Raw genomic sequence first — 12,086 nt, forward strand, 5'->3', positions numbered from 1 at the left:
CAGTAACCCCCAGTGACCTCCCAGTGCTCCCAGTAACCTCCCAGTGCTCCCAGTAACAGCTCCCAGTGCTCCCAGTAACGGCTCCCAGTGCTCCCAGTAACAGCTCCCAGTGCTCCCAGTAACCCCAAGTGACCCCCCAGTGCTCCCAGTAACCCCCAGTGCTCCCAGTAACGGCTCCCAGTAACAGCTCCCAGTGCTCCCAGTAACGGCTCCCAGTAACAGATCCCAGTGCTCCCAGTAACAGCTCCCAGTAACGGCTCCCAGTAACAGATCCCAGTGCTCCCAGTAACAGCTCCCAGTAACGGCTCCCAGTAACAGATCCCAGTGCTCCCAGTAACGGCTCCCAGTAACGGCTCCCAGTAACAGCTCCCAGTGCTCCCAGTAACGGCTCCCAGTGCTCCCAGTAACGGCTCCCAGTAACGGCTCCCAGTAACGGCTCCCAGTGCTCCCAGTAATGGCTCCCAGTAACAGATCCCAGTGCTCCCAGTAATGGCTCCCAGTGCTCCCAGTAACGGCTCCCAGTGCTCCCAGTAACCCCCAGTGACCCCCCAGTGCTCCCAGTAACGGCTCCCAGTAACGGCTCCCAGTGCTCCCAGTAACGGCTCCCAGTAACCCCCCCCAGTAACCCCCAGTGCTCCCAATTTGTGCTCCCAGTGCTCCCAGTAACAGCTCCCAGTAACCCCCAGTAACCCCCCAGTGCTCCCAGTAACATCCCAGTGCCCCATCCCAGTGCTCCCAGTTTGTCACTCCCAGTAACAGCTCCCAGTATCTCCCCAGTAACCCCCAACCCCATTTCCCAGATCACGGGGCTGGTCCAAACTGGTCCAAACTGGGACATGTTCATTCAAACTGGTCTGAGCTGGTCTGTACTGGTCTGAACTGGTTGAAACTGGGCTGAACTGGTTGAAACTGGGCTGAACTGGTTGAAACTGGCCCACGCTGGTTGAAACTGTTCTGCACTGCCCCATACTGGTCTGAACTGGTCTGAACTGGTCCAAAGTGGTCTGAACTGGTCCAAACTGCTCCAAACTGGTCCCAACTGGTCCAAACTGCTCCAAACTGGTCTGAACTGGTCCAAACCGGTTCAAAACGGCCCGAACTGGTCCCGACTGGTCCCAACTGGGCCGCACTGGTCGGAACCGCTGCCGTGGCTCCTCCCGCCCGCCAGGGGGCGCTGCAGCCCCGCCCCCGCCCCGTCTCGGTGGTTCCGGTCGTGGCCCCGCCCCTTCCGGGCCGCAGCCAATCAGCGCGCGGGGGCGGGGCCAGCGCGGCGGCGGCGGCGGAGCGGGAGCGACGTGTGGGGGGGGGCGCGAACTGGGAGCACTGGGAAGGTACTGGGAAGGTACTGGGAGCACTGGGAGGGCACCGGGGGGGTACTGGAGGGGCACTGGGAGCACTGGGAGTCTTGGGAGTCACGAACTGGGAGCACTGGGAGGGCACTGGGAAGGTACTGGAGGGGTACTGGGAGCACTGGGAGGGCACCGGGGAGTAGTGGGAGCACTGGGAGGGCACCAGGGGGGTACTGGGATCACTGGGCGAGTTACTGGGAGCACTGGGAGGCACTGGAGGGGGTTACTGGGAGCACTGGGAGGCACTGGAGGGGGTTACTGGGAGCACTGGAGGGCACTCGGGGAGCCCTGGGGGGGGCACTGGAGGAGATTACTGGGAGCACTGGGGGTCACGAACTGGGAGCACTGGGGGGGGGCACTGGGAGCACTGGGGGGTACTGGGAGCACTGGGGGGGCACTGGGCGGTACTGGGAGCACTGGGAGTGACAGACTGGGAGCACTGGGGAGGCACTGGGAGGGCACTGGGGGGGGTACTGGGAGCAACTGGGAGTGACAGACTGGGAGCACTGGGAGGGCACTGGGGGGGGTACTGGGAGCGCTGGGAGCACAAACTGGGAGCACTGGGAGGGCACTGGGGGGGCACTGGGAGGGCACTGGGAGCACAAACTGGGGGCGCTGGGAGGGCAAACTGGGGGCACTGGGAGCACTGGGAGGGCGCTGGGAGCACAAACTGGGGGCACTGGGAGCACTGGGAGGGTCCTTTGGGGGTCCCTGTGGGGTCCTGGGGGGGTCCCTGTGGGGGTGGGGCCCTTTTTGGGGGGGGGTCCTGGGGGGGTTCCCCACATTTGGGGGTCTCTGGGGGGGGGGTCCCATATTGGGGAGGGGTCCTGGGGGGGGGTGGGGCCCTTTTGGGGGGGTCCTGGGGGGGTTCCCGTATTGGGGGGGGGGTCCTGGGGGGGTCTCTGGGGGGTCCCAATGACTGAGGGGGGTCCTGGGGGGGTTCCCCACATTTGGGGGGGTCCCAGGGGGTCTCGGGGGGGGGGGGGTTCCCATATTGGGGAGGGGTCCTGGGGGGGGTGGGGCCCTTTTTGGGGGGGTTCTGGGGGGGTCTCTGGGGGGGTTCCCACATTGGGGGGGGGGGGGTCCTGGGGTCCCCATGTTTGGGGGGGTCCTGGGGGGTCCTGGGGGGCTCCTGGGGGGGTTCCCGTATTGAGGGGGGGGTCCTGGGGGGGTCTCTGGGGGGTCCCAATGACTGAGGGAGGGTCCTGGGGGGGTGGGGCCCTTTTTGGGAGGGGGTCTTTGGGGGGGTTCCCACATTTGGGGGAGGGGTCCTGGGGGGGTTCCCACACTGGGGGGGGGAATCCCGGGGGGGTTCCCTGTGGGGGTGGGGCCCTTTTTGGGGGGGTTCTGGGGGGGTCTCTGGGAGGTTCCCCACATTTGGGGGGGGGGGTCCTGGGGGTTCCCTGTGGGGGTGGGGCCCTTTTTGGGAGGGGGGTCTCTGGGGGGGTTCCCACACTGGGGGGGGTCCTGTGGTCCCCATGTTTGGGGGGCTCCTGGGGGATCCCGGGGGTCTCCTGGGGGGGGTTCCCACATTGGAGGGGGAGGGGTCTCACCTCCCCCAACCCCTCCCCCCTTTCCCCTCCCCCCAGGGCCGGCGCTGGAGCCCCCGATGGAAGCGGAGGAGGGGGAGGGGCAGCGGGTGGGGGAGGGGCAGCCCGGCCCCCCCCAGCCCCCCCCGCGGGCCGTGCCCTGGTGGGGGGAGGGGCGGGGGGAGGGGCTGCCGGTGCTGGGCGCGTGGGCGGCGCCCCTGCTGCTGCCCCGGGAGACCCCGCGGCTCCTGCGCGAGATGGGCGGGGCCCGGCCCCTCCCCCACCTGCCCCACCTCAAACGGGTCCGGGCCGGGCCCGGGGGGGCGGCGCTGCTGCTGTGCCTCGACCCCCCCCACGGTACTGGGGCAACTGGGAGGGTGCTGGGAGGGTGCTGGGGGGGCGCTGGGAGCACTGGGAGGGTGCTGGGAGGGTGCTGGGGGGGCACTGGGAGCACTGGGAGGGTGCTGGGAGGGCACTGGGAGCACTGGGAGGGCACTGGGAGCACTGGGAGGGTGCTGGGAGGGTGCTTGGGGGGCACTGGGAGCACTGGGAGGGTGCTGGGAGGGTGCTTGGGGGGCACTGGGAGCACTGGGAGGGCACTGGGAGCACTGGGAGGGTGCTGGGAGGGTGCTTGGGGGGCACTGGGAGCACTGGGAGGGTGCTGGGAGCACTGGGAGGGCACTGGGAGCACTGGGAGGGTGCTGAGGGGGCACTGGGAGCAGTGGGAGGGTGCTGGGAGCACTGGGAGGGCACTGGGAGCACTGGGAGGGTGCTGGGAGGGTGCTTGGGGGGCACTGGGAGCACTGGGAGGGTGCTGGGAGGGTGCTTGGGGGGCACTGGGAGCACTGGGAGGGTGCTGGGAGGGTGCTTGGGGGGCACTGGGAGCACTGGGAGGGCACTGGGAGCACTGGGAGGGTGCTGGGAGGGTGCTTGGGGGGCACTGGGAGCACTGGGAGGGTGCTGGGAGGGTGCTTGGGGGGCACTGGGAGCACTGGGAGGGCACTGGGAGCACTGGGAGGGTGCTGGGAGGGTGCTGAGGGCGCTGGGAGGGCACTGGGGGCACTGGGAGGGCATTGGGGGGCACTGGGAACACGGGGAGGGCACTGGGGGTACGGGGATGGGGTACTGGGAGCACTGGGAGGGCACTGGGAGCACTGGGATGGGGTACTGGGAGGGCACTGGGAGCGTTGGGAGGGCACTGGGAGCGTTGGGAGGGCACTGGGAGCACTGGGAGGGCACTGGGAGCACTGGGATGGGGTACTGGGAGCACTGGGAGGGCACTGGGAGCGCTGGGATGGGGTACTGGGAGGGCACTGGGAGCGTTGGGAGGGCACTGGGAGCGTTGGGAGGGCACTGGGAGCACTGGGAGGGCACTGGGAGCACTGGGATGGGGTACTGGGAGGGCACTGGGAGTGCTGGGATGGGGTACTGGGAGCACTGGGAGGGGCCCGGGGGGGCGGCGCTGCTGCTGTGCCTCGACCCCCCCCACGGTACTGGGGCAACCGGGAGGGCGCTGGGAGGGCACTGGGAGGGCGCTGGGATGGGGTACTGGGGGCACTGGGAGTGCTGGGATAGGGTAGTGGGAGCACTGGGATGGGGTACTGGGAGGGCACTGGGAGCGCCGGGAGGGCACTGGGAGGGCACTGGGAGCGCCGGGAGGGCACTGGGAGGGCACTGGGAGTGCTGGGATGGGGTACTGGGTCACTGGGAGCACTGGAATGGGGTACTGGGAGCACTGGGAGGGCACTGGGAGTGCTGGGATGGGGTACTGGGAGTACTGGGCTCACTGGGGGGTCACTGGGGGTTACTGGGAGCCCTTACTGGGAGCACTGGGGGTCACTGGGGGTTACTGGGAGCCCTTACTGGGAGCACTGGGGGTCAGTGGGTGTCACTGGGGGGTCACTGGGGGTTACTGGGAGCCCTTACTGGGGTCACTGGAAGCACTGGGGGTTACTGGGGGTCACTGGGAGGTCACTGGGGGTTACTGGGAGCCCTTACTGGGAGCACTGGGAGGTCAGTGGGAGTTACTGGGGGTTACTGGGAGCCCTTACTGGGAGCACTGGGCTCACTGGGCTCTGGGCTCCTGCAGGGGGCGCCCCCATCGATTACATCACCGTCGATGACGTCAGCGATGACGTCACCGCCTTCGTCACCGATTACGTCACCGCCACCCCCGGGGTGACCGGGGCCACCAGTAACACCAGTAACACCAGTGGCACCAGTGGCACCAGTGGCACCGGCATGACCGGGGACTTTGGGGACACCAGTGGGACCAGTTTGACCAGTATGACCAGGACTGCCGGGCTCACCAGCGCCACCAGCGTCCCCAGTGGCACCAGTACGACCAGTTCCACTGGGGACTGCACTGTCACCTGTGTCCCTGGTTCCACCAGTAACACCAGTGGCACCAGTATGACCAGTGCGAGCAGGGACTCCACTCTCACCAGTGCCACCAGTGTCCCCAGCTCCACCAGTGCCACCAGTATGACCAGTTCCACCAGGGACTCCGCTCTCAGCAGTTCCACCGGTGTCCTGAGTTCCACCAGTGTTCCCAGTGCCACCAGTAGGACCAATATGATCAGGGACTCCACTCTCACCAGTGTTCCCAGTTCCACCAGTACACCCAGTTCCGCAGAGGACTCCGCTCTCACCAGTGTTCCCAGTTCCACCAGTGCCACCAGTACACCCAGTTCCACCAGGGACACCGCTCTCACCGATGCCTCCGTCGTCCCTGGCTCCACCAGTGCCCCCAGTTCCACCAGTGCCCCCAGTTCCACCAGTGCGCCCAGTTCCGCCGAGGACTCCGCTCTCACCAGTGTCCCCAGTACCACCAGTGTTCCCAGTACCACCAGTGCGCCCAGTTCCGCTGAGGACTCCGCTCTCACCAGTGTCCCCAGTTCCACCAGTGTTCCCAGTTCCACCAGTGCCCCCAGTTTCGCTGAGGACTCCGCTCTCACCAGTGTCCCCAGTTCCACCAGTGTTCCCAGTTCCACCAGTGCGCCCAGTTTCGCCGAGGACTCCGCTCTCACCAGTGTCCCCAGTTCCACCAGTGTTCCCAGTACCACCAGCGTACCCAATCCCGCCGAGGACTCCGCTCTCACCAGTGTTCCCAGCGCCACCAGCGCCACCAGTTCCACCAGTGCCCCCAGTTCCACCAGTATGCCCAGTTCCGCCAAGGACTCCGCTCTCACCAGTGTTCCCAGTGCCACCAGTGTCCCCAGTACCACCAGCGTACCCAATCCCGCCGAGGACTCCGCTCTCACCAGTGTTCCCAGTACCACCAGTGCGCCCAGTTCCACCAGTGCGCCCAGTTCCGCCGAGGACTCCGCTCTCACCAGTGTTCCCAGCGCCACCAGTGCCACCAGTTCCACCAGTGTCCCCAGTACCACCAGCGTACCCAATCCCGCCGAGCACTCCTCTCTCACCGATGCCACCGATGCCTCCACCAGCGTTCCCAGTCCCCGCAGTCCCGCCGAGGGCCCGGCCGCGCCCGGCTCTCCCAGTGCTCCCAGTGCTCCCAGTGCCGAGCTGCGGGCGCTGCTGGGCGCGGGGGTGTCCCCGCGGGGCCTGGGCCGCCCGTTCCGGGTGCGGCTGCCGGGCCGTTTGCCCGCGGCGGGCGCGGAGGCGGCGGCGGCGCGGGCGCGGGGGCTGTGGCCGTGGGCGGGCCGGGGGCCGGTGCGGGCGCGGGCACCGGCGCTGGCACCGCGGGAGCTGGCGGTGGCGCGGGCGGCCATGGCCGTGGCGGCGGCGGCGGGCGCGGGCCGGGCGGCCGGGGCGGCCGCGCTGGACCCTCGCAGCGGGCGCGTGCTGGCCGTGGGCTGCGACCGGCGAGGGGCCGAGCACGGGCACGGCTGGCACCCGCTGCGCCACGCCGCCATGGACTGCATCGCCCGCGCCGCGCGGGCACGGGGTGGGCAGGGTCCGGCCGGGGACAGCGGTCAGGGCATGGACAGGGCATGGACGAGGCAGGGTCCGGCCGGGGGCAGCGGTGAGGGCATGGACAGGGCACGGGGTGGGCAGGGTCCGGCCGGGGGCAGCGGTGAGGGCACGGACAGGGCATGGACGGGGCAGGGTCCGGCCGGGGGCAGCGGTCAGGGCATGGACAGGGCACGGGGTGGGCAGGGTCCGGCCGGGGACAGCGGTCAGGGCATGGACAGGGCATGGATGGGGCAGGGTCCGGCCGGGGACAGCGGTCAGGGCATGGACAGGGCACGGGGTGGGCAGGGTCCGGCCGGGGACAGCGGTGAGGGCACGGACAGGGCATGGACGGGGCAGGGTCCGGCCGCGGGCAGCGGTCAGGGCATGGACAGGGCACGGGGTGGGCAGTGCCCGGCCGGAGGACACCCCGGTGACGTCACGGGGAGGGCAGGGGGACACCCCAGTGACGTCACAGGGCACAGGGCAGGGGGACAGCCCAGTGACGTCACAGGGAGGGCAGGGGGACACCCCGGTGACGTCACAGGGCACAGGGCAGGGGGACAGCCCAGTGACGTCACGGGGCACAGGGCAGGGGGACACCCCGGTGACGTCACAGGGAGGGCAGGGGGACACCCCGGTGACGTCACAGGGCACCGGGTGCGGCGCAGGGGACACCCCGGGGCTGGCGGGGGTGGGGGAGGGGATGGCGGCGTTGGAGCCAAGGTGGCCAAGGTTGGGCCTGGTGACGTCAGCGTTGGCGGTGATGACGTCACCGCCCCCAGTGATGTCACTGGGTCACCTGGCGGGGTCACCCCGGGCGTGGCCGATGACCCCGATGCCACCCCCGGTGACACCGATGACGTCACCATGGACCTTTACGCCGTCGGTGCCATTCCTATGGACTCTGGCGGGGTCACCCCGGGAGTGACCCATGACCCCGATGCCACCCGCGGTGACACCAATGACGTCACCATGGACCCTGGCAGTGTCACCCCAGGGGTGGCCGATGACCCCGGTGCCCCTCCTGTTGCCGTCCCCCTGGACCTCGACGCCATCGGCGCCGTCCCGCTGGACCTCACGGGTTACGTGATCCCGGGCGCGGCCGAGGGCCCCGACGCCGCTCCCGGTGCCGCTCCCGGTGCCGCTCCCGGTGCCGCTCCCGGTGCCAGCGGTGCCCCGGCGGCGGGCGAGGGGTACCTGCTGTCGGGCTGCGACGTGTTCGTGACGCGGGAGCCGTGCGTGCTCTGCGCCATGGCGCTGCTGCACGCCCGCGTCCGCAGGGTCTTCTACGGCCACGGCTGCCCCCAGGGCGCGCTGGGCACGCGCTACGGCCTGCACGGGCACCCCCGGCTCAACCACCGCTACCGCGTGTGGGCTGGGGTCATGCCGGCAACTGGGAGTACTGGGAACGATGGGGATCGGTGACTGGGGGCACTGGGATTGACCACTGGGGACACTGGGAATGGGCACTGGGGTCAGTGATGGGCGCTGGGGTCAGTGATGGGTGCTGGGGTCAGTGATGGGCACCGGGGTCAGTGATGGGCGCCGGGGTCAGTGATGGGTGCTGGGGTCAGTGATGGGCACTGGGGTCAGTGGTGGGCACTGGGGTCAGTGATGGGTGCTGGGGTCAGTGGTGGGCACTGGGGTCAGTGGTGGGCGCTGGGGTCAGTGATGGGTGCTGGGGTCAGTGGTGGGCACTGGGGTCAGTGGTGGGCGCTGGGGTCAGTGATGGGCACCGGGGTCAGTGGTGGGCACTGGGGTCAGTGGTGGGCACTGGGGTCAGTGATGGGTGCTGGGGTCAGTGATGGGCACCGGGGTCAGTGGTGGGCACTGGGGTCAGTGGTGGGCACTGGGGTCAGTGATGGGCGCTGGGGTCAGTGGTGGGCGCTGGGGTCAGTGGTGGGCACTGGGGTCAGTGGTGGGCGCTGGGGTCAGTGATGGGCACCGGGGTCAGTGATGGGCACCGGGGTCAGTGATGGGCGCTGGGGTCAGTGATGGGCACTGGGGTCAGTGGTGGGCACTGGGGTCAGTGATGGGCGCTGGGGTCAGTGATGGGCACTGGGGACACTGGGAATGGGCACTGGGGTCAGTGATGGGCACTGGGGTCAGTGATGGGCACCGGGGTCAGTGATGGACGCGGGGGTCAGTGGTGGGCACTGGGGTCAGTGATGGGCACTGGGGACACTGGGAATGGGCACTGGGGTCAGTGATGGGCACTGGGGTCAGTGGTGGGCACTGGGGTCAGTGATGGGCGCTGGGGTCAGTGATGGGCACCGGGGTCAGTGATGGGCACTGGGGTCAGTGGTGGGCACTGGGGTCAGTGATGGGCACTGGACACTCGCTGTGCCCTGCACGGGCACCCCCGGCTCAACCACCGCTACCGGGTGTGGGCTGGGGTCATGCCGGCAACTGGGAGTACTGGGAACACTGGGAGCACTGGGGACACTGGGAGTGCTGGGGACACTGGGGATACTGGGAGTACTGAGGATACTGGGAGTACTGGGGACACTGGGGACACTGGGGATACTGGGAGTACTGAGGATACTGGGGATACTGGGAGTACTGAGGATACTGGGAGTACTGGGGACACTGGGGACACTGGGAGTACTGGGGATACTGGGAGCGGGTGACTGGGATCAAGGATCGCACTGGGGCAAGGCCTGACCCCGTTCGTCCCCTTTGTCCCCTCGCCCCAGTGGCCGAAACCCCGGGCGCCGTTTTGGGGCACTTCGGGGACTTTTTGGGGCAGTTCTGAATTTTGGGGCTTTTGGGGCACTTTGGGGACTTTTTGGGGCAGTTCTGAATTTTGGGGCTTTTGGGGCTTTTTGGGGGTTTGAGGCTGTTTTTGGGCTGATTTTGGGGCGGTTTTGGGGGGCTTGAGGCCAGTTTTGGGCTGGTTTGGGGGCTTTTTGGTTGTTTTGGGGTGGTTTTGGGGCTTTTTGGGTGTTTTGGGCTGGTTTTGGGCCGAATTTGGGGTGGTTTTGGGGCTGTTTGGGTGCTTTGGGCTGGTTTTGGGGCTTTTTGAGAGTTTGAGGCCGGTTTTGGAGGGTTCGAGGTCGGTTTTGGGCTGCTTTGGGGCATTTAGGGGCTTTTGGGGCAGTTTTGGGGGATTTGAGGCCAGTTTTGGGGGCTTTTGGGCTGGTTTTGGGGTGATTTGGGGGCTTTTTGAGAGTTTGAGGCCAGTTTTGGGCTGCTTCGGGGCTTTTTTGAGGTGTTTTGGGCTGATTTGGGGGCTTTTACGGGGTTTGAGGCCGGTTTTGGGGCGGTTTTGGGGCTTTTTGGGTGTTTGAGGCCGGTTTCGGGGCAGTTTTGGAGCTTTTTGGCTGTTTTTTTCTGCTAATAAATGGATTTTTCCCACCATTTTCCGGCGTTCGTGGCTTTTTTTCGAGACCAGGAAGGAAAATTGCCTCAATCCGGAGTTTTCTCCTCAAAATTCTCCCCGAGAGGGGCCCTCCGGAGCGGGGGATGGGGGCGGGGGGGGCGGTCCCTGGGACCGTCACTGGGACAGGGGGTGGGGCACCCCAAAATCTCCCAAAATGCCCCAAAATGGCCCCAAAATGGACCCAAAATAGCCCCAAATATCCCAAAATGGCCCCCAAATGCCCCAAAATGTCCAAAATGCCCCAAAATGTCCCAAAGTGCCCCAAAATGTCCAAAAATGCCCCAAAATGGCCCCAAATGCTCCAAAATATCCCAAAATGCCCCCAAATGTCTAAAAATGCCCCAAAATATCCCAAAATGTCCCAAAGTGCCCCAAATTGACCCAAAATGCCCCAAAATGCCCCTTTTAGGGACCCCTCCCCCCAGCCCCGCTCCGGTTTTGGGGGGTCCTGAAGAGCTCGGAGCCCTCCGGTGACCTTTGGGGGGGGGTCCCGGACCCCTCCGAACCCCTCCGAACCCCTCCGAGCCCACTCGGGCCCCGTTTTTGGGCTCCCATTTCGGGCCCCTCCGAGCCCCCTCGGGCTCCTCCGAGCCCCTTTGAGCCCCCTCGGATTCCTCCGAACCCCTTCGGGCCGCTCCGAACCCCCTCGGGTCCCTCCGAGCCCCTTCGGGCCCTTCTGAGCCCCCTCGGGCCCCTCCGAGCCCCTTCGGACACCTCCGAGCCCCCTCAGACTCCTCCGAGCCCCTTCGGACACCTCCGAGCCACCTCAGACCCCTCCGAGCCCCTTCGGACACCTCCGAGCCCCCTCGGGTCCCTCCGAGCCCCTTCGGACCCCTCCGAGCCCCCTCAGACCCCTCCGAGCCCCTTCGGACACCTCCGAGCCCCTTCGGACACCTCCGAACCCCCTCGGGTCCCTCCGAGCCCCTTCGGACACCTCCGAGCCCCTTCGGACATCTCCGAACCCCCTCGGGTCCCTCCGAACCCCTTCGGACGCCTCCGAGCCCCTTCGGACACCTCCGAGCCCCCTCGGGCCCCTCCGAGCCCCCTCGGGCCCCTCCGGTGACCTTTGGGGAGGGTCCCGGGCCCTTCCGAGCCCCTTCGGACACCTCCGAGCCACCTCAGACACCTCCGAGCCACCTCAGACCCCTCCGAGCCCCTTCGGACACCTCCGAGCCCCCTCGGGCCCCTCCGAGCCCCCTCGGGCCCCTCCGGTGACCTTTGGGGAGGGTCCCGGGCCCTTCCGAGCCCCTTCGGACACCTCCGAGCCCCCTCAGACCCCTCCGAGCCCCTTCGGACACCTCCGAGCCACCTCAGACACCTCCGAGCCACCTCAGACCCCTCCGAGCCCCTTCGGACACCTCCGAGCCCCCTCAGACCCCTCCGAACCCCTTCGGACACCTCCGAGCCCCTTCGGATACCTCCGAACCCCCTCGGGTCCCTCCGAGCCCCTTCGGACACCTCCGAGCCCCCTCAGACCCCTCCGAGCCCCTTCGGACACCTCCGAGCCCCTTCGGACATCTCCGAACCCCCTCGGGTCCCTCCGAACCCCTTCGGACGCCTCCGAGCCCCTTCGGACACCTCCGAGCCCCCTCGGGCCCCTCCGAGCCCCTTCGGACACCTCCGAACCCCCTCGGGTCCCTCCGAGCCCCTTCGGACACCTCCGAACCCCCTCGGGTCCCTCCGAGCCCCTTCGGACACCTCCGAGCCCCTTCGGACATCTCCGAACCCCCTCGGGTCCCTCCGAACCCCTTCGGACACCTCCGAACCCCTCCGAGCCCCCTCGGGCCCCGTTTTTGGGGTCCCATTTCGCGCTCCCCAGACCCGCGCGCCCCCGCCTTGGCGGGAACCGCCCAAACCCCGCCCACTCCGTGGGCGGAGCCACGTGAGACCACGCCCACAAATCACCTT

At 67.8% G+C, this 12,086-nt stretch overlaps 1 protein-coding gene across 1 annotated transcript; it reads left to right on the forward strand.

The window, feature by feature from the left end:
- Positions 1–1,199: 1,199 nt before the first annotated feature.
- On the forward strand, positions 1,200–8,854 carry LOC309584523 (uncharacterized protein). The gene is made up of 4 exons (XM_082300567.1): positions 1,200–1,331; positions 2,939–3,235; positions 4,968–6,866; positions 7,446–8,854. The coding sequence occupies exons 2-4, from the start codon at positions 2,959–2,961 to the stop codon at positions 8,219–8,221; spliced, it is 2,952 nt and encodes a 983-aa protein (XP_082156693.1). The 5' UTR covers positions 1,200–1,331; positions 2,939–2,958; the 3' UTR covers positions 8,222–8,854.
- Positions 8,855–12,086: the final 3,232 nt, after the last annotated feature.

The sequence above is a fragment of the Coloeus monedula genome (genome assembly GCF_965178545.1).
Source record: "Coloeus monedula genome assembly, chromosome: 40".
NCBI classification, from domain to species: Eukaryota; Metazoa; Chordata; class Aves; order Passeriformes; family Corvidae; genus Coloeus; species Coloeus monedula.